Source organism: Rosa chinensis, chromosome 1 (assembly GCF_002994745.2).
Source record: "Rosa chinensis cultivar Old Blush chromosome 1, RchiOBHm-V2, whole genome shotgun sequence".
Classification (NCBI taxonomy): domain Eukaryota; kingdom Viridiplantae; phylum Streptophyta; class Magnoliopsida; order Rosales; family Rosaceae; genus Rosa; species Rosa chinensis.
Window position 1 is genome coordinate 65,345,436 of NC_037088.1, and position 25,975 is coordinate 65,371,410.

The window sequence follows — 25,975 nt, forward strand, 5'->3', positions numbered from 1 at the left end:
ACGGAATGGAGCTGGAATTCGAACGCTAGACCTGGGGGTTCCAGATTAGGCCGTTCGACCAACACACCACACCACATGGTTGAGCCATGGTGGTTGTTTGGCAAACAAAGTGATGTATTCATGTATGCAAGATATATCTAATGGTTTTATAACCTCTTTTAATATGTTTCAACCAATTTGGTTGCTTGTTAGTTCTTCACATGGACTACAATTATTTCATTTGTCAATGACGTTCATGTATGATCTTGGAGAGAGAGCGATTGTATCATCAAGACAAGGAGAAAATTTAACCTATAAGAAAATATTTTATTAATATTTTGATATATAAAGCATTGTTGTAAATATAATAAATATGTGGCTATCCAAGTAAATTCTCATATTTCATGTCCTTAGGATGTAAACTTAACTCCTATATAAAGGAGTTTATGAGAATGAATAAGATACACACATCTACATTTCCTCCTTATTATCGCTCTATATTCTCTGATCCCTACAAACGTAAGTTTCTAGTTTATAACAAGCATTTAATTCTTTTTTTTTTTGTAGATTTTTCTTCGTTTTTAGTTATTATGTATTTATTGATGAGGAGGGCTAGAAGGAAGTTTGATGACAAAAAATATAGGTGGTGTGCATTAAGTAATTGAGAGGTGTATATATAAAAACTTCTCTTTTTGATCTCTAATTTTTTTTTTTGACTTTGTCAAGGGGAACCCAAAGGCTTCGTAGGCCTAACATAAACCCCTTCGACGCATGTGAAATGCTCCAACTATGCATTACAGTACAGTGCCTGACCACTTTGACAACTTCGGGATTCGAACCTAGGTTGGAGAGCACACCCAACTATGCAAGAACCAGTAAGCCACTTGCAGTGGTTTCTAAAAATCATTCTTAAACAAGCCCAATCCTAATGATCGAGTCCACATGATAGAAATTCTTAGTTGATTGTCATCACATGCTAGGTAATGAGTAATGATCGACAATTCGACATGATGCTAATCATCATTGTAATTTTTTTTTATTCTTCCTTGTAATAAAAATGTGAAAGCGTAACTACAAATATTCTAGTACGTACATGCACCATGTTAGAGTTAATGAGGCATAGAAATATACATCTAATACAAAAAATATACACTAAGAGGAAAATAGGACCAAGGAAGAGAAAAGTAGCACATCCCAAAATTCTCCATTCTCATGCCCATCTCTGAATTACTTTCTTCAAATGTGTCCCATTTCGAGCGGTTCCCACGAGAGGCCAAATATAATGATTTGATGACTAATTCACCTACAAGAAGTACATGACAATTGAAGTCATTGTAAATTTTGTCACAGATCTATTAAAGGATCAATTTTGGACTTCATTGATACAGTGTGATGATAACATAAATTAGGTTACGTCGATGTAATGTAATGATTCAACCAAAAGGGTATGCCCTAACCCTAATCGATCTAGGCTATGTTTGGTATGGCTGGGTTTTTCAGAAAAGCTGATTTCTGCTTATTTCTGAGAATAAGTGGCTGAAAAGCAAAACAGCTAAGTGTTTGGTAAACTGGCTTTTTATAAGAGCTGTCAGTGACAAAAGCAGTGGCAAGGTGTTTGGTAAACTCAAACTGACTTGTGCTTTTTGTTTGTGGAATGACCAAATTGGACATGAGAGATTATTTTGCCTTGATCGTTTGGTAATATAATGTTGTTCAAATACTCTTGTTATTATTTTTAATCATCATTATGTCCTTATTAATTTTTGTTAACTTTCAATTTTTATAAATCATGGTGATCATATGATTAATATTGGACAATTTTAAAAATAATTTATACAAAGCATGCAAGGAGTTTTATGAACATAGTTCATGTAATAATGTTGAATGAGCAGAGCATTAAGTTGTACACTTCGTAACAACTTTCAATATTGATGGCTCAAACTGCATAACAACATCCTTTCAAGAATACAATCATTTCCTACTAGTGGAGGCAGGTCAAATGTTCCAAAGTGTATTTGGTAGAATTGTAATCAGATGATTCAGGTCCAGCACAAGACAAAATGAGCATTTGGAGCCTAATCGGTTCTACCGCATATATCCCCCCAGCATATGGCCATTAGGAATTGTGATCATATTTTTTATTCAATGACTTCCCTAAATTCCTCACTGCTCATATCATTATCTTGCTCACTCCACTGCATTATGTCGTCATGGTCATCTGCACTAGTTTCATCAATATGAACAGGTTCTTCGTCTTCCTCTGTCACGGGACTAAGCAAGGAAGGAGACCCTGGATACCTTGAGGACTGCAGCATAAAAGAGTAAATATCTGAGCAACCAATACTACAAACATAAATTTGCTAGCAGAATTCCAATTGTCAAATCTGCTAAACAATTGTCCAATGATGCAACATAAAATCAGTTGAAGCATCAAGCAACATATAAATGGTTAAATGGAATCCGTAGTGATTTGCAGAGACTTAATCCTATGTTAAGTGAGGATCATTTGAGCAGATAAAAACAGACCATCAGAATGTTATGATGCATCCCAACACATCTGCCAACATAAGAACTCAAGATACTAGATGAATGCATTATTGTAATTGGTACCATGGCAATAGAAGATCCCATATATTAGAGACTAGTATCAGTGTTTCATGCTCCAATCCCTTCCTGAATGAAAAAAATACAACGCAACAAAGGTGGTGTGAGATGTGATAAAAATGTTCAGAATCATTTAGATCCTGAAGAACACTAACCCAAGCAATTAGTTAGTATTGCCACAGGTGACCACCTCTTGTCATAAGTTAGACCATTCAGATGTTTTTTGCCTTTGGACTCAACAGCACAAGGTGTCAGGACTTGAGGTAATAGGAATCACTAGTATAGTTGGATGGTGGGCCACTTAACTACATCATGGAAGAGCTATGAACTTAAACTGCATAATGATGCAACTAAGGGAACACTACTGTTTGTAGCACACTAATGACATGGCAAGTTGTAAGTGTCTCTAATAATGTGAAGCCAAAGTAAATAGATTGTTGGATCTAGTAGTTACTGTTTTACCAATACTTTTTGTTCATGCTATTCTCATCTAAGCAAAAGAGAACTAAAGAGACCGCGTTTGCATTCTAATTCCTAGATGAATGAGGAAAACTGTTTTTACCGAAACTAAGAGGAAACTGAAGACTAACAAGAAGCCTAAAACCATTACTTGTTTCAAACTTCATTTTGTTTTTATTTCATCCATCCTCCAGGGAACAAAGCTAATATACACTGAAATCATTCCCCATTCCTTGTCTCGAAATAAAATGGAGTCTTATGAACTCTGCATTGTTCTAGGCTCTACACTCATTCGTAAGTTTTCATATATAATATGATAACCATAACCTGTAGTCTACAATATGGAAACAGAATGTAGTGCACTCTATCTATGCTACAGAAACTAAACCCCTGTATCCCTATGAATTCTTTCACAACTGGGTTATCAAATTCAAGTGAAATTCAATTCCATAAAACAAAAACCATATCACTGCATTACACTAAATAAACCTAAGAAACAATTGAAACTAAAACAGAGCAGAGGAATAAAGCAACTACCTGAGGAGAATTAAACTTTATGAAACAATGACCCAGGGTTTCTTAGCCGCTGGGGTTCACAGGCATCGAAAACTCATCTTCTTTAACAACACCAACTTTACTAAACACACACTCGAATTTCGCAACTCAACACCATTAATGAACACAAGTTAAAAGGGTCCAGAAAATTTACCAAAACAAAATCAAACTCAACCCATTACAGATATCCAATGATACAAGGATGCTGGCAGTACTCAAATCATAGGCAAATTGAATTGACTAAATCCCCGAAATTGGTTCTAAATATATGTACATCACAACACCCAGTATATATGTGTGCTACAAATCACAATCTACTACTCATATCGAAAACCCAGAATAAAATTGATACTTCCTTTTCATCAAAATCACCGAAATTTATCATGAAATAGATAAAAAAAACTAACCTGAATCAAATTGCCAAGCAGCCTTGATTGAGGCTTCGATTTCCAACTCGAAATCTTGATGAGAGGCTGAGGCAGCGTCAGAGGGAGGGTGTGTGTGATGCGGCGTCTGTGATGACAGGAAGAGAGATTGTGCAACGTCTAGACTCTAGATAGAAGAAAGGTTTCATGGCAATCCGTAATTGCCTCAACCAAGGGAGGATAGAGACCGATATTTTGAAAGATTCATTAATCTACAGTCACTCCCGCTACAGTAGGATCCTGGCTTCTAGCTTCTGAAAGCAGGGGTCAGGCAGCTTCTACTTTTCGAGAGAAGCCGCAACGGCTTTTGGAATAAGCTAAACATAAGTCGGGTTTGGAATAAGCTAAACATAAGTCGGGTTACCAAACGCATAGTCATCTTGTGCTTATAAGCGGGGGAGCTAAAAAGCCCCTCCAAACATAGCCCTAATCTCCCCAAGATGAAGCGCCCCCACACAGAGCTTCTATTTTTTTTTCTCTTTATCTGAGTAAAGGTACTTGGACATTTGAACTCTTCCCAGTAATACAGACACTATATGATGAAATATTTCTGGCATGGTTTTTGTTTGCTTGATTAATTAAGCAAGACTGACAAGGTCAATCAATCAGTAGCGTAACTAGCACTAATCATATTTAGTCAAAAAACGCCAAAGCACATGGGTATGTCCAGCCAAGAAAGGCATCAAAATATGAGGCAAAACAGACTCTTGCTTGGTCAATCGACTCGAAAAAGAAAATCGAAGCAGGAGTTAGGACTCGGAAAGCTGCTGTTATCTATGAAAATTCATTCATTTTTTGTTCAAAAATATCGAGTAATAAAAAAATCAGTAATAAACACGTTTTATCTCTCCTGTAAAAATTAATCAAACATGCATATACACGTCTTGGATCTCAAGAAACAAAGAGCCGATCGATGATCGTAGTTTATGCACCTAATTCAATTATATAAGATTGTAGTCCCTCTGATACTTGATTCAAATCATGAAGTCTCGAATATTACATTCATGGTAGGGACTCTTATATTAGCCGCCGTAGAAGACCAGTCACCCAAATTTTATAATTAATGAAAGAGACATAAGATATAATATTGATGACTGAAAAGAACAACTAAATTTTGCACATATGATTATGCTGATAACAGTTGTTTAACGATCTCATTAGCTAAGACGGCCAGGTATTTCTCAACTATATACATTAGTTTTATCCATTAAGAATTAGCTTGCTGTACCATCTGATGTATCAAAAAAAAAAAATGCTGATGATTTTGAATTTGGCACAAAAGACAACCTAATGGAATTAATTTTATCCTAGTAAGACTTTCGTAATTGTAACTTGTAAGATGGTCTATACCAAAGACAAATTAATACAGATAAAATTGTTAAGTATATATATGACTGTGGTTACCTGGATTTAACCATTTAGTTGGTTCCTCTAAAATTCTATATTACTTTCAATGGCAATGTGGCATTGAATTTTGAGATTAATTAAATCAATAAAATTTAGCTCCTTGACCTTAGCTCTTTTTCCTTGAAAGTAGCTTCAATTTTGTGCATCTTAAGTGAATTATCTCTCTATTATGGGAGGAAATCTTTTGTCCCCAATTGCGCTATCCCCACCCTGTCCATTCGTTTTGATTCGTTGACAAAGATTAAAAAATGAAATAAAATGAAACAAAGTTTAAGATAAGCATTTTTTAATCTTTGTCAACCAATCAAAATGAAGGGACAGGGTGGGGATAGGGCAATTGGGACAGAGGATTTGATTCCCTCTATAATGAGTCTATGATCTCGAAGCTTAGTGAATAAGAAAGATTTTTTTTTTCTCCCACTGAAGACGAGTTTACGACCAAAAAAAAAAGAAAGAAATGAAGAAGACTTTAATCTAGTCGTTAGTATGTACGTGGTTGTCGTAAATTTCATGAGCCACCCAATCTCCTCCTAAGAATCCTATTTGGATAGCAAGAAAATCCGATGCAAATTTGAGGATCTTTATCTTTGCTTGGATGTATAATCCCCAATATCGATCACGGGAAGAAGACACCCTCAAACTTGCGAATAATTCAAACTTGTGCTTCTCAATATCGTTCTAGTATCTTGTTAATTTGCCCAACTACACATCATGCCTTCTACGTGAAATATTCCATTTCCATGTGTGACATGAAATTTTGAACTCATGATTCATGAATACAATTTCCCAGTAAATTCCCCCATTCAAGCCAAAACTAGTTCATCACTTATATAATAAATTAACGATACCTTAACAGACTTTGGCATTTGACTTAGTTAGTAGTTAGCAAACAATAATTCTTAGGTTAACTCTTGAGTAAATGAGCATATTCACCCTCTATTGAGATTAATGCATTTTAACTTTATAATTTTCTAGTCCAACCATTCATGTTGCATAACATCATACAGAGATTAGCTCTGTAAAAAATCAAACAAATTGAAGATTTTTTTTTTTTTTTGAGGAAAGCAGAATCAGGTTCCATCATATTAACGACGTCTCACTATCAAGCTAGAAGGGTTCGAAAATCCTTCATAATACATCTCAAAGAACATTTCAATCTTCATAAAGCAGAGCCATAAAAACGAAAACTAACAAAATGCAAAAAATAAAAAACTCTACACCCATCCAACCCTAAATCAGAGCAACCGACTTGACAAGTAAAGACTCTTAAGACCCTCCTGGTATACATCATCCCTCATCAACCAGTATACTGTTAGAGTTTGAATAGAAATAGGTTTCTATTGAGGAGGATTAGATTTGTCTCAAAGGGATTTGTCAAGGATTTTCTTCCTCACTCGGATCCATCTCAAGGGGATTTTCACCTCACTTGGATCTTCCTCAATGAGATTTCCAAACGGTGGTGGAATAGAATTCAATTTTTGACGGTTGAATTCAAAAGCACAAGTCTGATCAACTTACCTTTTGAATTTGAATTAACTAAAGAGGTTATTGAAAGGCAACTTACCTCTTCAATTTAAACTGAAGTGGTGTCTCAAACATTATATAAACCCAACAGGTCTTCCTCTCCAAGATACACAGATTTATTTTTCCTTCCTTTCCTTCAGAGAGAAAAACACTCAGTACGTTCACTAGAATCCAAGGTCTGGTGCTAGGCTCTTGGATTATCGATAGTTGTATCCTGGTGGACAAAAGCCTAACGAACTACAAGCACTGAGTAGGGGTGAAATTCTGTCTAAAGGACATTGCCAATCTGCAAGCCTCTATCAAATCACAAGTCAGTTTCTCTTGCAATTACAATTCCTTTATCTCATATACATGTTGTGTATTGTAATCCATATATTATTGTATAAATTATTGCTGTAATTACTTATATATTGTAGAAGCATATTTTCAATTCATTGATACAAATCCAACATATACAGCCACGACCAATGGTAGAACAAGGTAAGAGCACTTATTAAAAGCAAAAAAAACCAAACTAGGCACACTCCCCAATTGGCCCAAACCGAATCAAACCCAAAGGGTCGAGAAGGAGGCAATGACCAACCCAAGGCCCAGTCCACTAGGCAACAACCTAGGGAAACTGAAGCCCAAGCCCGATCTTGCACTCCTCACCTCAACCCCATAGATCCAGCCGAAAGGACCAGCCAATAAGCAACCCATCCTCATCGTTCCGGATGCATCCCTCTGGCCTCCGCCATAATTGAAGTTTGTAGAAGAAAACCCCTGAACTTCGACTAAAAAATCAACAAATGACGCTCAGAAAAATCTCCTCAGAGGCTCCGTTGCTCCTCCGAGAATCTAAATGTCGCACCAACATTATCGTGGCCGGAGCACCAAAGCCGCACCACCCAGGCGAACCTGAGATAAAGCAGCTACCTCGCTACCAGCCCGTCACGGATATGCTTGCCTTCCTCTCCCTGAAGCACGCCGCCACCTGGTCTAGGGAATGAGGTTCACCACCGAGGTCTCTCCAAAACTCACAGAGGCCTCCGTATCAAATTGAAAACCTTTTCATTATTTATTTTAATGGAATGCATATGGACGGTTCATAATAATTGTAGTAAATGTTGTTAGAACCATCCATTTGTTTAATTCAATTAGATAATTAAACGATTTCTGATTCAATTGATTTTTTACAAGGATGATCTTTAAAGACTAATTTAAGATATGGACCGTTGGATAATAAATTTATTAAGTAGAAGTGTGTTAATCGACAATAGAGGTAGATATGTTTGTTCACCCTCGGGATTAACCTAAGAATTGTCCTTTAGGAAATAGGAATAAAGTTATACTTCCATGATATTAATTAAGTAATAATTAACTCGCTCACAACTCTCTAACTTTTTTTTTGTTTTGATTGGGGAATTCTCTAACTTTTAAACATTATTCTGAGATGGAGACAGAAATTAGATCATATGAGAGCAAAACCTCTTTAAACTGTACTATAATTCCAAAACAAATTATCAAACTTGCTGCGAACCAAATTACTAAACAACCTTGGAAGGAAAGAAATTGCTATTTTAGACCCTAACCTGTCTCTCCCAAATCAGCTCATTTCTTGAGTCAACTCATCCGAATCTTCACAGCTATATATACTTATTCAGTGCTCAGTTTCAAAACAAAGAAGCTTCCATTTAAGTAACACAAAGTCTATAGCTTATTCCCAATCCTAACGGCTAAAACATCTTAAAAAACACGTTAAGGCAACTCAGCTGGAAAGATATAAACAACTAGCTAGCTAGCACAATCATACTTAGGGCCACCACCCCAAAATTATATCAAAACCAAAAACCCTATATGGCTATATATAAATTACACTTCCCTTTCCTGTAGTACCACAACATCCCACATTCTCAAACTAAAGCACTAGAGTACTGGACTAAAGCCTCTCCTCTCCCTCAAATCCTCCACTTTCCCAAGAACCAAAACCACGAGGGACGAGGTATCCACATACTTATAACCACCCCACCTTACAGAGCCGATGACACCACCCCATATATTGTCTCTGTCTCTGCCACTACTCCCTTCATCATCTCCCTCCCTCCCTCCTAGTGATGATGTGCCCGGGTGTTTGACATGGCTGGACTCATAGCCAAGTGGAAGAGTGTTGTTTCTCTGTTTTGGAAGCTTGATTAGGATTGTTTACAAAGGAGCAGTTGGGAGAAATAGCTGTGGAGTTAGAGAGGAGTGGCCTAAGGTTCTTGTGGGTGGTCCGTAACCCACCTTCTCATAATCAAAGTGTGGCTATTGCGGTCCATCCTGACCAGGATTTGGATTTTTTGCTTCCGGATGGTTTCTTGGGTAGGACCAAGGATAGGGGTCTTCAGTCGAGTAATTGACATGAGTGATAAATAAAATCTATGAAAACTGAGATAGTGTTTATTGGAAATCTACTGCTTAATGAAACATTAGAAGTTTGAGGCGACGCCAGTGTTTCGATGTCTAGAGGACTGCAAGTCTATTTTTGTGTGGGTCTTTAATTAGTTTTTAGGCACCTCAATACTTGATGATGCCCAACTCGGATTCATATTACCAGAACAAACTATTTGCTTAACACTAACCAAACCATTAGAACATTGTGTGCATCATGTTAAGGGACGTAGGCAGAGAGTTTTCGGAAGGATGAAGTGTTGAGGGGGGAGGAGTTAAGGAGGAGGGCGCCGCTAGTGGGGGAGGTTCAGGCAGCGAGGATGTCGAGGAGGGTGGACTTTCCGGCACTGCTAGGGCAAACAACGGTGAGGATTTGGGAGGGGTATGCGGTGAGGGTGACGTCGCGGAGGATTTAGGTGGGGGAAGAAGGGAGGTGCATGGCTTGAAGAGGAAGTTAAGTGGAGCTGCGGTGGTGGTTGCGGTGGTGGACTTGATGTATGATATTGAGGAGGCTGTTAGTTCATAGGTTAATTTTGGATGGAGGTAGGGATGGTGTGTCTTCCATGGAGTTGAGGCTGTTTAGGAGGTGGGGTTGGATGAAGGGTGGAGCTTTGGACTTGAAGGAGTGAAAAGCGCTGAAAGATATGCATGAAGTAGTAGTTGCAGTACTGGAATGGATATGTGGTGATGATTGTGGTCTCTCCATTAGTAGTACACTAGTAATTGGAATTTGGAAATGTGAGAATTTAAATTTTTTGGGGAAAATTAATGCATGTAATCAGTGCTAATGATCACTGCACACAAAGGAATTAGCTTTATGCAAGGAGAATCAGTATAGTATTTAAAGGAATGTGACCAAAAATTAAAAGGCCTAGCTATTTGACTTTCCATTTTCTTTGAATCAACCGAATGGATATGTGTTTATTGTAATAAACTCATCCAACGGTCGGTTTTTCCATTTTCTTTGAATTGATAGGGGTTGCTCTTTGGAGTGTATGATATATAAATATAGGTTTATAAGAGTAACTACGTTTGACCTAGTTGATCAAATTCGAAACAAGAACTAAATTGACTAGATTTTCTACAACCACCATAAAACATTACAATCTCTCCATCGAGCAGTTGGTTTCTCCGAATTCATTTTCCACTTCATGGTTGCTTTAGAATGAACCTAAACAATTTAAATGCAATGTATAAGTCATACAACTTTAGGAATAAAATTGGTATAGACCAATGTATTTGTAATAAAAATTAATTTTGCTTATCTTATATCCACTCACATCCATCGATGAAATATATACAAACGTGATGTGAAAAAATAAGCATGTTTCGCGGTTGTCATGGCATCGGTCAACTAATAAAACATATAAGTGTCTACGGCTGACCAATCCGATCGGATTCGAAAATATGGTGAAATTGGCTAAATTTTTTACCACACTCATAATTTATTGTAATAAACTCATTCAACGGTCGGTTTTTCCATTTTCTTTGAATTGATAGGGGTTGCTCTTTGGAGTGTATGATATATAAATATAGGTTTATAAGAGTAACTACGTTTGACCTAGTTGATTAAATTCGAAACGAGAACCAAATTGGCTGGATTTTCTACAACCACCATAAAACATTACAATCTCTCCATCGAGCGGTTGGTTTCTCCGAATTCATTTTCCACTTCATGGTTGCTTTAGAATGAACCTAAACAATTTAAATGCAATGTATAAGTCATACAATTTTAGGAATAAAATTGGTATAGACCAATGTGTTTGTAATTAAAATTAATTTTTTTTATCTTATGTCCACGCACATCCATTGATGGAATATATACAAACGTGATGTGAAAAAATAAGCACGTTTCGCGGTTGTCACGGCATCGGTCAACCAATAAAACATATGAGTGTCTACGGTTGACCAATCCGATCGGATTCGAAAATATGGTGAAATTGGCTAATTTTTTTACCACACTCATAATTCATTGTAATAAACTCATCCAACGGTTGGTTTTTCCATTTTCTTTGAATTGATAGGGGTTGCTCTTTGAAGTGTATGATATATAAATATAGGTTTATAAGAGTAACTACGTTTGACCTAGTTGATCGAATTCGAAACGAGAACCAAATTGGCTGGATCTTCTACAACCACCATAAAACATTACAATCTCTCCATCAAGCGGTTGGTTTCTCCTAATTCATTTTCCACTTCATGGTTGCTTTAGAATGAACCTAAACAATTTAAATGCAATGTATAAGTCATATAACTTTAGGAATAAAATTGGTATAGTCCAATGTGTTTGTAATTAAAATTAATTTTTTTTTATCTTATGTCCACGCACATCCATCGATGGAATATATACAAATGTGATGTGAAAAAATAAGCACGTTTCGCGGTTGCCACGCCATTGGTCAACCAATAAAACATATAAGTGACTACGGTTGACCAATCCGATCGGATTCGAAAATATGGTAAAATTGGCTAAATTTTTTACCACACTCATAATTTATTGTAATAAACTCATCAAACGGTCGGTTTCTCATTTTCTTTGAATTGCCTATATGTAGCTCTTTGGAGTGTATGATGTATAAATATAGATTTATAAAAAATTAGTGTCTTTAAAAATTTATTTATCAATAAATTAGTATCTATATATAAATATAGATTCTTTTGGGTACAATATAGTTATATAGATATTTTATCTTTGGTTGTATTTGATCATTATCCATTGAATTTCCAAAGCTTGATTAAAAAAAAAAAAACTTGTGTCTTTAAATATTTATTTATAAATAAAGCCCGCAAGGCCAAGCCCGGCCGTGCCCGAAAAAGCTCGCAAGGCCCGCTTTATATGGACGGGCTTGGATCCTTTGATTTTTAATAAAGCCCGGCCTGGCCCGGCCCGCAATTATTTAAAAATATAGCAAGGCCCGGCCCGGCCCGTTGACAACCCCTAGTTAACCCTGCAACCAAAAATTTCTCATTCATTATAACTTTTCATGTGATTTTCTTGATTTTTTTGAAACTTATAATTAAAAGAGACTTCATAAGAATTACCTTGTCTGTTTTGTTGATATGACGCTTGACCAAATAGTCGCGAACGTTGATCTATCAATAAAAAAATAATAATAAAAAAAAAATTTAAATCTTTAAATCAAACTCAAAACAATAAATCTTTAAATCTACCGAATAGATGACAAAGTAACAATAGACTAACAATCTAAAATCAAAATTGTATGCACTTGAATGAACGCTATTTCAAATTCTGGTTTTGAGAGTGAACCATTAATAAAAAACCATTACATCTGAATCATCTACCATTCGTAAAACTTTTTTAACCAACCAAACATGCTATTAAAATCCAGTGTGTTCTGAATCAATGTGTGACTAATTATGTTTTGATGACGTTTTCAAACAGAGTCAACTCGATGAAGAAGAATTTTTGACAGAAGAATTTTATTTTGAAAGTTGATTTAGACATTCATCCCTACGAATTCAAATGTTGATTTTTATAAACTCCACTATTTGATGTTGGAACTACTAAATGCTTGCCAAAGTTTTATGCCAAAAACATACAACAAACATAATCTTTACTTGACATGTTTAACCATTCAGCATAGTCCCAAAATGTAAAATCATTGACAACATTAAATCATTTTTTAACCACCAAAAGAAGAAATGATATAAAAAGACGTCACCATGAGAAGCATTGTTAAGTATTTCAATTAACTATTTTCCATGATGATCATATAAAAAATTTACCATTTTCAATCATAAATAGATCTTCATGTATACCTTGAACGCTATTTTCAGCATTACCTCTGAATTCGGTCTCACTCTGACATTGATTATCTTTTTCATTAATCTCCCGGCAAAACACTGTCATAAAAAAATCATATAATATGAATTAATTTATATAAACATGCATAAATACCAATGTTTAACAAAGCATAAAAGCTATACTTACTTCTTTTCAATCTCTTTGATTTAACATGACTACATTCAGTTTTTCCTTCACTAATTCTCTTAGCAATAGGTCGTTTTAACAACCTTTTCTTTCCTTTGTTGGCATCCTTAGTTGTTATTCCTGTAACTCCACATATAATTGAATTTGAATATCATAATCAAAAGTTAATTTGAATAATAAATAAATTAAATATTCAGTTATAAACAGTATTTCATTTATACCTTGAGCAGCATTTTCATCATCATTTTCTATTTGCATTTCATTCTGACATTCATTAGATGCTTGAGCAATTTCTGGATGAAACACTGTAACCAACAATTAAATAACATGACTTAATTTACACTTCCAAATAGAGCCACTATAATTTCAGCTTCTTCATTACCATCTATCTATTTACTTACAAAAACTAATATGTAAAATGAAAGCAAACCATTAAAAATAAATAAATAAGTAAATAAATAATAATAATAATAATAATAATAAATAATAAAAAGAAAAATGAAAACATAAACACTGAATAAATAATAAATATGTAAAGTTGATTCATATGACTATCCCTACAAATTTCGAATGTTCACTGCCCACTATTTGATATTGGAGCCACTGAATACTTGCTAAATTTTTGTGCTAAAAACATAGAACGCACAGAATCCTTATCTAACATCTTTAAACATTCAACTTAGTTTGAAAAATGTATAATCATTCCTTATCTAACATCTTTAAACATTCAACTTAGTTTGAAAAATGTATAATCATACACAGCATCAAATTATTTTTTAACAATCAAAAGAACAACCAATATAAGAAAAACCTACAATGAAAAATATTTTTAAATGTTTGAATGAACTATTTTCGATCATGATCATATAAAAACTACACCTTTTTCAATCATAAAACTATTTTCAATCATGATCATTTAAAAATTACACCTTTTTCAATTATAAATGAATCTTCATTTATACTTTGACTATTTTCAGTATCACCTCTAAGTTCGGTCTCACTTTGACAATGATTATTTTCTTCATTAATTTCTGGGCAAAACAAATGATTGTTTTGAATTAAAACGTCAACATTTAAATATGATTGCTCAATTAAATACAAATCAAAAAATTGTGTATAATGAAGTTATAAAAGGAATTGAAGAAGGAACATGTAACACTTTTTTTGTTCATGGTTACGGAGGAACCGGTAAAACTTTTTTATGGCACACAATCATAAACAAACTAAGATCAAAAGGAAAAATTGTTTTAGCTGTTGCTTCATCTGGAATTGCATCATTATTACTACCAAACGGTCGAACTGCTCATTCTCGATTTAAGATGCCTTTAGTAATTAATAATTTATCAATATGTCAAATAAAAAAGAAGAAGCCAACTTGCAAAATTAATTGAAAAAACCGAATTAATTATTTGGGATGAAGCTCCAATGTGTAATAAACACTGTTTTGAAGCATTAGACAAATCTTTACGTGATATTTTATCAAATCCAAATAATATCGAACATGAGAAACCATTTGGTGGTAAACCAATTTTATTAGGTGGAGATTTCAGGCAAATTTTACCTGTTATTACAGGAGGAACTAAAGAACAAATAATTGAAGTTACATTAAATAGTTCATATCTTTGGCCATTATTTAAAACATTTCATTTAACAAAAAATATGAGATTATCAAAAAAAGATTTAACTGAAGAAGATAAAAAAAATATTTCTAATTTTGCGAATTGGTTATTAGAAATTGGAGAAGGTCGTGTACATTCTATTAATTATGAAAATGATGAAGACACATCATGGGTAGAAATACCAAATGATTTACTGATTTATAACGTTAAAAATCCAATAGAGGCAATCTTTCTCACAACTTATCCGAATTTTCAGATTAAATATTGTGATTTCAATTATCTAAAAGAACGTGCAATTATTACTCCACGAAATACTACAGTTCAAGAGATAAATAATTATGCTATAAATTTATTACCAAGTAACAAAACTACTTACTTAAGCTTTGACAGTATTTTATTAAATTCTGGAAATGGTGAAAATACTAATGTTTTATATCCTATAGAATATTTGAATAAATTAGAATTTAATGGATTACCATCACATGAATTAGTTCTAAAAGTTGGAATGCCAGTTATACTATTAAGAAATTTAAATCAAATGTCCGGTTTATGTAATGGTACCAGATTAATAATAACCAAACTATTTGACCGACTACTTGAAACACAAATATTAACAGGAAATAATGTAGGCAAAAAATTTCTTATACCTAGAATTGTTCTTACTGCATCAGAAAGTAAATGACCATTTATTTTTAAAAGACGACAATTTCCAATAAAACCCTGTTACGCTATGACTATTAATAAAAGTCAAGGTCAATCATTAAATAATGTTGGTATATATTTACCAGAACATGTTTTTACTCATGGACAATTATACGTAGCGCTTTCAAGAGTTACAGCAAGAAATGGCTTAAAAATATTGATAAACAATGACAACAATATTCCGAATAAATATACTAAAAACATAGTTTACAAAGATATATTACGAAATTTATAAATAATGAATTCATTATTTTTAATTTATAAAAATAAAAATAAAAAACATCTGGGTTCAAGAACATTTTCGTATCAAGCATAACGGCCGAATTCAAAAAAATCTTCACCGAAAAACATACTGCTTCCAGATGGCTCTAATTACTTCTAGAAATTGGTAGATAGAAATTTTCACAAATATTAATTCAGACAAAAAAGAAGGATGCAGAACCTTCCCGAATGAGACCAAACAGTATTGAAAAGATATAACCTTCAAGATTACTTTTTTACCCTGAATACACACCTATAAAACCAATAGTTCCACTGCCTCCTCAATCCAGAAGCCTCCACTAATATCACCCCTCACCATTTCGAGCATCGGAGGACCATCCATCACGATCCATCTTAATCAAAACAAGGGTAAACTTTCGTTTTTAGTCAATCAATGCTTCTATTCATAATCTTTACAGTTTGTTTCCCATGATCGAAAAAATTGATATTTGATGCATAAAATGTAAAATTGACAGCAAAAAAATTCAGAAGGAATCGAGAACTAAACCGGAAGCAATCACAGTGTGATTTTAATTCCACAGAAGAATTGGTATCTTTCTTCTTTCCTCTCTTTTTGTTTTGTTTTGTTTTTTTTTTTTTTCGGTTCTCTTATTCGTCCCCTGAGTACACATGACCTTTAAAAACAAACAAAAATTGATTCTTTATAATTATAACAAAGGATAAGCTTTTTCTTTGCTTTCGTCATTATTATACAAGACATAATCTCAAAGAGATTAACTCAAACTTCAACTTTCGATTAATGACGGTTACTATCTATTGAAAATTTAAAGTGTTCTGTTGTACCAAAAAAAAAAAATTTAAAGTGTTCTGTAATTTCACTTTTCAAACATTAATCAGATTAACAAATACACTTATCTGTTAGCATTCCCAATATTCAATTAATTCCTGTAACCATAGTTAATAGTCATTATAATAAAATGTATCTGTAATTTTTATGTTCCATATAAGTCAGATATCAGTTTCTCAAAAAAAAAAAAAAAAAAATCAGATATCATAACTGTTACTAGGTAAAAATAGATTTTAATCTTTGCTTCATAAAGACATAATGATAAATACTGTATGAAAAAAACAATTTATGCTTACTTTGTTGTTTCAGATCAAGAAAACAGTGACGCCCACCTTTATCCGTGATACAGATTTTTTTTTAATTAAATAGAGGATTAGGCGATATTAGTTCCTCTGCGACAGCCAATTTGGGGTGACTGGCACCCACCCACAATCTCGAAAGAAAGGGGGCCATCGCAACGGGGAACAGTTATGAAAAAAAGTTATCACAACCTTTATCCGTGATACAGAACCTTTTCAATTCATTGAAGAAATGAGAGCTCGGGTAGCAAGGATATGGAGGCCCAAAAAGTTCGATACTGATATCTATGATGGGCTTCATTATGTTCTCATCGATAAAAGGGTAATGTTTTCGAAACTCCTAGAATACAAATTTATACATTACAATCACTGACACATTTAACTTTATATAGTTTAAAACATATAAGCTATACCACGTTTCACTATGAATGTCGACAAAGTATATTATTGGCCAAATTGGAAAGAGGCAATTCCAATGAAATTGAATATTTGAAACGTGATGAAATACTTGGACTTTTAACCCTACATGGTACAAAAGGGTATTTATCAAAAGTGAAGATGAATCACTATGACACAATGTCTATTTATCGAGACATGAGATTATGAATATCTTCCCTTATACGAATGACAATTTTCTATAAGTACAGTGTTACATATAGCTGTTATATTGACGAGAGATTTATGGCATGTTGTCACTGTATATTATGAAGATCTTAAAGACACATTGCTAAAAGCATAATCTCAAAAGAAAAGTGTCATAATAAGCGTATTGCTTATCAAATCCTTAAGGGATTCAAATACATGAATGATTCAAGTTCATGAAAGGTTGAAAGAGCCTAAAGCTCACTTATGGAATCAAAGAGTCTAAAGCTAGCTCATATGTACTCATTTCGTTCTAGTCAACGAGATCTAAATTGCCTTAATGAGTACTATGAAGAGACTACTATTGAATTCGAATTATGAATATAATGTTGCAACATATTCTAACTTTCACAAAGTTATGAATAACTTAAAGCTCTTGAAGAAGCTTATATGAGACATATCAATACACAATGATATTGATGTGTATGGCTAGGTATGCCATGATGATTTTTTTCAATGTTTTAAACTATATAAAGTTAAATGTGTCAATTTCTTTATATTGTTTAGCTATAACTTTGTGTATGAATTTGAGCATATGAGATTGTTTCTAACCTTATCATATGAGGTAAGGCTTATTGAAAATCGTCTAGCTTTGTTGGTATTGCTTAACCTTTTCAGGTATGAAAATTTGTGATGAGCCCCTATATGCAAAGTACACGTGGTCTCACTTCAGTGATAGACACATCAAACCACTATACATGGTACATGTAGCTTATCGCACACATAATTAAGGCTTGCAACAATCAGAGGGAGATTCTCATCAGGGGGAGCATCCAGAAGCATGCTACCTAGGACATATGCGCGTTGTGCTCTTTTTGTCCTTCGACCATGGTTATTTTTGTCCCACTGGGTTTTTGTTACCTGGCAAGGTTTTTAACGAGGCAACAATAAGCGCGTCCAATATCATCATTCATTGGTGGACATCCAAGGGGGAGTGTTGTAAATATTATTATCTATATGGCTGTCCACGTAAATACTCATTAGTTGTGTACTTTGATGTAAACCCTACCTCTATATAAAAGAGGCTAATGAGACTGAATGATACACTTCTACTTCCTCCAAACTATTTTCTCTCCATCTTCTCTCTACTTTATAACATGACCATATAAATTTGATTTCTTGATTTCACATTTATTTACTCAATGTAGGGTGATGCTATCCATGCTATAATTGATGAATCACATTATCCAGTTGTTACGAACAAAATGGAGGAAGGCAGGGTCAATGACATATTTCGCTGCCATTCAAGAGAGAATGACTTTCCATTCAAAGTTATTGATCATGAGGCACACCTCTCTTTTAACCGGATGACGGAGTTCAAACGAGTTCAAGACTCTTCCTCACCGATTCCACGATATGCATTCAACCTCCTTGAGTTCAGTGAGTTAGATGACAAAAAAGAAGATCAGATAGTTCTGATAGCTAGGTAAGTATCTCAACTTTATTTAAATCATCTTCCAATTTATGGACAACTGAAATTAATAATCTTTTTTTTTTTCCCTTCAATAAAAGATGTTTATGGTTGTGTGAAGTCAATCATGCCAGAGTCCCAGGTCTTTGTGAGGAACAAAGAAAAAATGGAATCAAAGTGTGAAATAACCTTGGAAAATCTCAGGTACATAATCTTGAAACATTCTTATAACTTGAAAACAATGTTTTCTTTCACAAACAATAACAATTCAATTGTTTCACCAAAATACAGGAGAGAGGATGTTAGAATCACTCTGTGGGGCGATAATGCCAGACAATTTGATGTACAAGCTGTACAAAATCGTTCTCCACCGATCTTAGCAGTATTTACAAGCTTGCGGATTACTGAATTCCAACGTATGTACTCTTCTATATATATATATATATATATATATATATATATATATGAAACTCATCAATATTAATCACTCTTTTCTTACAAATTTTTTTAATAACTTGCAGAACGAATCACATTGTCTGGAACGAATAATACCTGCATGATTGTAGACCCGCAAATTCCTTAAAGACAAGAATACAGAAATGAGTAAGTTGTCTTAATAACAAAATCAAAATTGATTTTATCATTTATTGCTTCTGATAATGACATAAAATATCAACAATACAACCTAAATATTGCAGATTCTCCAAGCCAGGTGACAAAGTAAAGATTCTTGCTATCCCATTTAAACAGGCAACTCAAGAAGAGCTCAAAGATCGACAAAAAAAAACAGTATCAGAATTGAACATGCTTAATCCACGCCTGTACAACGTATGAACAATTCTATTTTCATCTTTATACAATAATTACTTTCTTTTAGAAATATTTTTCATTTTAATTACAGTCTAATAACACACACATACATAGCAGAGCAAGCCAGTTTGCTGCAGTGCTAAAATCGCTAGATTCTCGACACACAATAGCTGGTGGTATAACGGTTGTCCAATCTGCTGCAAGCAGCTTCGACAGAAACAAAATTCTAATGAAATGAGTTGTATTAAACATGAAACACAACAGCCTTTGCCATGGTAAGTTCCCTTCAAAATATTGTTCCTTTTCATCTATATATAATAGGATTGTGGAAGTATAATGATCCTACTATTAAATTCACCCTTCAACTCAGATTGTTAACTATTACATATATTAAATTTAATTCTAACTATTACATAATCATAACTTAATACAAAAATATACATTGCTATTTCTTTGCTAATAATAAATAACCATTTTATGCGAAGTTACAGAGTATACGTAACAATCGAAGACCGGGAAAATGAAGCCATACTGATTGTAATGGGAGAAGCAGCTGAACAACTCTTTGGCAATACCTGTCCAGAATTACTAAACAAACAACAAGAACCTACAAGACAAGCATTGCCAAAGGAGATTGAAAATACAATAGGCCAACAATACCTCTTCGAGATTCAACCAAAATCTCATGGTGAACTGATTGTGAAATCTGTTTCTCCAGATCCACAAAGTTTTGTAGCAGTATCAGAACAACATCCAACAACCGCAACACCAGATCGTCCTAGCACAGAAAGAAAAAGAACAGTGGAAACAAGTAAGAAAGCACTCTTCACCACTGAACAAGAGAAAAAAAGCAAAAGGTAAATTTTATTTATCCGTTCTATGTTTTCATTAAATCTGAAATGCAATCAATCCATTTATATTACTAACAATAATTTTATTATTATTACCTTATAGGCAATCCCGGCATCAAGGAACTACATCATCATCCCTTCAAAGCGAGCAACATGAAACACAAACAAGTCGCTGAACAAGAATCCGATCTCTCTGTGTTTGTAACATATATTATATTAACTTATTTCTTTTAGTTACAGCTGTGCTGACTACTTTTGCTTTTGTATAATTGTAGTCAGCGAATCAACTGAAAAGCAGCTAGAACAATTATTTTTTTGGGTAAATTCTGCTGCATTTTTTATCACTGAATTTCAGTTGATTCTACAGCCAAGCAGTGGGAGCAATTAATTTTTTGAAGTACTACTCAAGTAAGTTTTGCTCCACTGAATGTACTGTAACAAAAATGTAAAAAGGCAAAACATTGTACTCTCTCAGTTATGTGTAATATCTAATGATATCAAAGTAGTTCTTAATCATATCTACTCTGTATTGTTCAGAGATGCATGCAGCAAATGTCCTGTGTAATCAACTAATCAGTGCAATATTATTATTTTCATATTAATACCAACTTTATCATATATAGTATTTTCGTAAAAATACTAACTTTATCATTTCTCTGGAAATTTTCATACAGGAACTGCAGAAACTAAAAAATCACATCTTTCAGCAGAAAACAAAGAAATCACCTCTTTCAGTAAAACGATTATAGTTACAATTCATATCCCGCAGCAAAGCGCTGGCATTTTTACTAGTGAGTACTAAAAACAAAAATAGAATTTATACAAAAATAGGATGGTACCCCAAACCACCCTCAAAAGCTCCAATGGTACCCCGGAAAACCATGTTTTTTCTTCTCTTTTGAACTTTTGGAGAGAGGAGGAGAGGAGATCAGTAATTATTTTTTGTCTTCTTTTTTGGTTCTGAATGCCTCCAATACCAGTGTAGGACCAGTTGGGAAGGAAAAGTAGTCTTCTCCCACCTTTGAAGTCCATGCAGCACTTTCACTTTCAGGCAGTGTATTAGTTGCGCTATACTCTTCTTCTTCCGGTTCAATGTCCTTATAATCAGGCGTAAAGCTGAACTTAACTTCAAATTCATCATTCCCTTCGATCGCGACTCGAAAAACAGATGAGCGGACAGTCTTGATATGTATTTCTTGCCCATCACCGGCAATTCTGAAGGTTGTCGCACACACATACTGATACTCAGAAGAATCAATGTTCTGACCAGTTTGCACAACACAAAAGTATCGCCCCCCTAAATGAACCAAATTCTGAGTTCTATCCCCTAGTAACCTGCGCGGCGGATGACACTTGGCTGTTATTAACAGAGACAATGGGGTGCCCAGAAAATGTCGCCGCTTAACAATGTCACCATCCTTGTCTGAATCCCACCAGAAAGAGAAGACCAGAACCAAATCAAGATTATGCGCCAAGGCATAGATAGTACTACCTAAAACCACTGCCCTCCCATAAAAAGGATAATAATAAGGATTCTCTGGACTAATCTTCACCTTGTGCCATGTTCTGCTATGAATATGAAAAGCCACCGCTTCATATTTCTTCTCAGTTTGCATGGATAATAGTATATATCCATAACAAACGGCATAACCGGTCATCTCGGTCTGTGCCTGATCCAGAGAATAATCTGGGAAAGGAGGCAATGACTCCCATGAATCACTGGCCGGATCATACCGCTCAAATGACGGTTCTTGGATCTGAGGAAAGCACAATGGCTGTGCAAGATAGTACAACATTCCATATGCCGATATGACAAGACAATACTGCTTAGTTGTTTTGGGTGGAGAAACCTTCTGCAGTTCTAAGTCTAAGCTTGATGTGTCGAAGAAAAATGCATGCTTGGGTATGACGGGCTTGAGATAAGGCCATGGGATTTGATTCACCATGAGATATAACTTGGAAAGGCCGCCAAATCTGGCACCATTAAATGAACAGAACCCCTCCATCTTCCAACTCTTATCAAAGAACTTCAATATAGGTTCGAGCATTGGGAGAGTTGAAGGGTCAACCCCAAATCCGCCCACAGATTTATCATGCTCAACTTGCTGAAGTTGGTCAAGTTTGATTTCGTATACACCACCAGTGTAGGAATCATCTTGATCGAACTCCACCTAACAAATATGGATTCAGATTTCCCCTGGTTCTCTATCACCTCCATGTCTAATAAGGTTTTAGGGTTTTCTTGTTAATTGTGCACGATCGGTTAGAAAATATAGAAAGGAGAGAGAGAGAGATTTGGGTCTGGGATAATAGGGGCTTGAGATGGCTATATATAGACTTTTTACAACTATGTAATTAGAGATTGGGGGATCTCCCGTTACATATGGGATTCTCTTCCTAATTAATCTAGGGATCCTCTTCCTAATTGATCTAGGAATTCTTTCCTAGAAAATCTTGGGAATCTAATTATGATCTGAATTTCTGAAAGAACAAACACTAAAACACTAAAGAATCTTTACGATCAATTCACAGATACCCTTTAGTCTGCAAAGAGCTCAGCTTAATTCTCAGAGGCGCTTACAGAAAAGTGCCCAAGAATCTCCAGTCTCTTATCTTCCAAGATACCCTCACCGCCTTTCGTCTCCTTCCTGAGTATGTTATTCACCTTTTGCTTGTTATTGGTTTCATTATTGACCCCATTTTATATTTTCATGATTGTATATCTGGGTTGTTTCTAATTTTCAATGTTTTGTATTCAAAGTTGAATCTTCACATCTCAAATTTGGATGAAAATGAAAGGCTTTGTTTGTTTGAACTAAATGAAGTTCATCGTCGGCAAATCCAAATTATTAGAATTAAAATGCTTACAATTTGTCAATGTTAGATTTTGTTGAATAAAATGGTTCAAATAGCTTGAATTACATTGGTCAATGCTAGAATTTCTTGATAGACTGCTTATTGTTTCACTGACATGATTTTTGTGATTGCTATTAGCCTATTACAATGACAGAATGAAGACGCGCAGTGCTGTCTCAGCAGCTCACCTCCTCCTCCAGAGCGTTGAGGCCACTTTGCCGAAGCAAAAGAAGAACTTGGCTGTTACAGAATATAAGAATGCAATGATTGCTCACAAGAGGCGCGCTAAAGCTCGCCAAGAAGAGAATGGTACCATTATTTTACTCTGTACCCGACTATTATTCCATGTTCAAAGATGTAGTCAGAGATGATGTGAAGTTTGCTAGATAACTTGATCTCGTTCTTTCCTCTCCTGTAGTTGCCCATCTGCCACAAGATGTTCTTGTACATGTATTCAGTTTCCTGGATTTTCAATCTTTAGTCTCTGTTGGGCAAGTCTGCTGGTAATTCCTTTTACTCATAGTTTCTTGGTATAATGAAGATCCAAGTAAAAACTGCATTCAACTCTAATGCTTCTTGATTGTTTTAATGAAGGCCATGGAATTTTGCAGCAAGTGATAACCGGCTGTGGCAGAGGCAATACGCTACGTTCTTTAGGGACTCTTACAATGACTTGAATATCAAGGAACAGCATACCAGTAGACAGGTTGAAGATGATAGTTATACGATGTATTCCTTGCTGGATCTGTTAAAAGTGCATTTTGTCACCGGAGAATCTAAGTTGCAATTTTACCACTTATAAAATCAGCTTAGGAGGACCGTTCCCCTATACCTCTCATAATCCGTTAAATCTTTGTGGTCAAGTAGCTATAGCCTTTTGATAATTTGTTCTCTTGCCTTCAGCTTTCAAATACAAACTCATCAATTCTTACCATTGTATATCTGCTTGGATTTCAGGGAATAATTCATCAAAGAAATTAAAATCCAGTAGGGGATACTGTAGATACTGCAAGACAATTGTTTGGCTCGATAACATGAAATGTTTCGATGACCATATTGGACTAAATCCTGAAATTCAGAAAATTGACCCTGTATCACCTAGTCAGGTATTTTCTATCTTACTCTGTTCATTGTGGTTTTCAAATTACAGTTATTAAATGGGGTTGTCTGAATGTCAGCTGTCTTACTCTTCTATGCACTTAATGGTTCCATGAAATTAAATTATCATCCCATATGACATGATGTAATTGATCCATTCTCTGGCATTACATAAAGGGTAACCGGCCGGCCTTGTTCCTCTGTGTTGCGGTAGCTTATATACCGCCAAAATTAGACCAGTATTTGAAGGATCAAATTGCCCATATTTCTAGTTCTTTCGTTGTGAAATCTTGAACCAGTCATCTTATATCTACTACGGCACATTCATCATTTTCAGGTGGTTGACTATCTGTTGGAAGATTCTATATCAGTCAAATCTTCTTCAGAGAGTGATAGCGACAGTGATTCAGAAGCAGTGTCCTTTTCTAGAGACAAGCTAGTGTACTGGTGGGTATGAGATACCCTCATTTACAACTATTTGAACAAAAATTTACAAGTATTTGAACCAAAATTACAACATTGAGAACAAAAGTTACCATATTCATTTACACTATTTACATATAGTTAAACAAAAATTACAACATTGACAATGAATTTGTTCAAAAACTTGTAAAAATGTCGTAAGAAGTGTAATTACTATTATTAGAACTAAGATTACAACATTGACAACAAATTTGTTCAAAAACTTGTAAAATGTCGTAAGATATGTAATTACCATTATTAGAACTAAGATTACACAAAGTAGGACTCAAATTACAACTTTGACAACGAAATTTGTTCTCACTTTTGTAAATGTGGGTATGAGATACCCACCACTACACTAGAATTTCCCCCCTTTCTAGGTTATGGTCCTATCGAAGACCCTTGACCAGCACTGAAGATATGCCTTTCCCTTGAAACCAATTGCTGCATGTATTATGTATAGATCTGCTCTGCGGCCATTAGATCGTTAACAAAGATTGCCTGTTGTCGATTAGTTTGCTTTCTGGGCATTGGCCCTCCGTGTAACTAAAAAGAGCTTAAAGAATGTACAGATAGTGTTAACATTCAGCATGTTTCATTATCCTTGTGTTCTAATTGAAGTGACACTAATTCTTAAGAGACCACTGGAGCATGTTTATATTTCTAGGAGCAAACAATTTTTATGTATTAATGAATTTTTCTATATACTCCAATAAAGAAATCTTCGCAAAATTGAAAAGACTTCTCAAATGAAAACTATCCCTGGCTGAAAAAGGAAAGGAAAAGATAAGTGCAACTTTCTAAATAAAAAGCAATAGATCCCAATTTAATATGCAACCAGA

At 34.6% G+C, this 25,975-nt stretch overlaps 1 protein-coding gene, 2 long non-coding RNA genes and 1 other non-coding gene across 4 annotated transcripts; 2 read left to right on the forward strand and 2 right to left on the reverse strand.

Annotated features, from left to right (window-relative positions):
• Window positions 1-1,831: 1,831 nt before the first annotated feature.
• Window positions 1,832-4,538, reverse strand: LOC121051097. Its single transcript, XR_005805103.1, has 2 exons — window positions 4,005-4,538; window positions 1,832-2,285 (listed from the first exon to the last, which is right to left on the reverse strand). It is a non-coding gene; the product is annotated as an uncharacterized LOC121051097 (long non-coding RNA).
• An 8,056-nt stretch (window positions 4,539-12,594) lies between these two features.
• On the reverse strand, window positions 12,595-13,368 carry LOC121050732. The gene is made up of 2 exons (XR_005803712.1): window positions 13,315-13,368; window positions 12,595-13,226 (listed from the first exon to the last, which is right to left on the reverse strand). It is a non-coding gene; the product is annotated as an uncharacterized LOC121050732 (long non-coding RNA).
• A 5,777-nt stretch (window positions 13,369-19,145) lies between these two features.
• LOC112181821 lies at window positions 19,146-21,191 on the forward strand. Its single transcript, XR_002937122.2, has 7 exons — window positions 19,146-19,260; window positions 19,348-19,472; window positions 19,578-19,659; window positions 19,755-19,884; window positions 19,984-20,141; window positions 20,352-20,723; window positions 20,821-21,191. It is a non-coding gene; the product is annotated as an uncharacterized LOC112181821 (transcript).
• Window positions 21,192-23,240: 2,049 nt separating this feature from the next.
• On the forward strand, window positions 23,241-24,375 carry LOC112172356 (F-box protein At5g52880). Its single transcript, XM_024309660.2, has 4 exons — window positions 23,241-23,369; window positions 23,728-23,882; window positions 23,992-24,076; window positions 24,168-24,375. The coding sequence occupies exons 2-4, from the start codon at window positions 23,729-23,731 to the stop codon at window positions 24,373-24,375; spliced, it is 447 nt and encodes a 148-aa protein (XP_024165428.1). The 5' UTR covers window positions 23,241-23,369; window position 23,728.
• The last annotated feature ends 1,600 nt before the right edge of the window (window positions 24,376-25,975 follow it).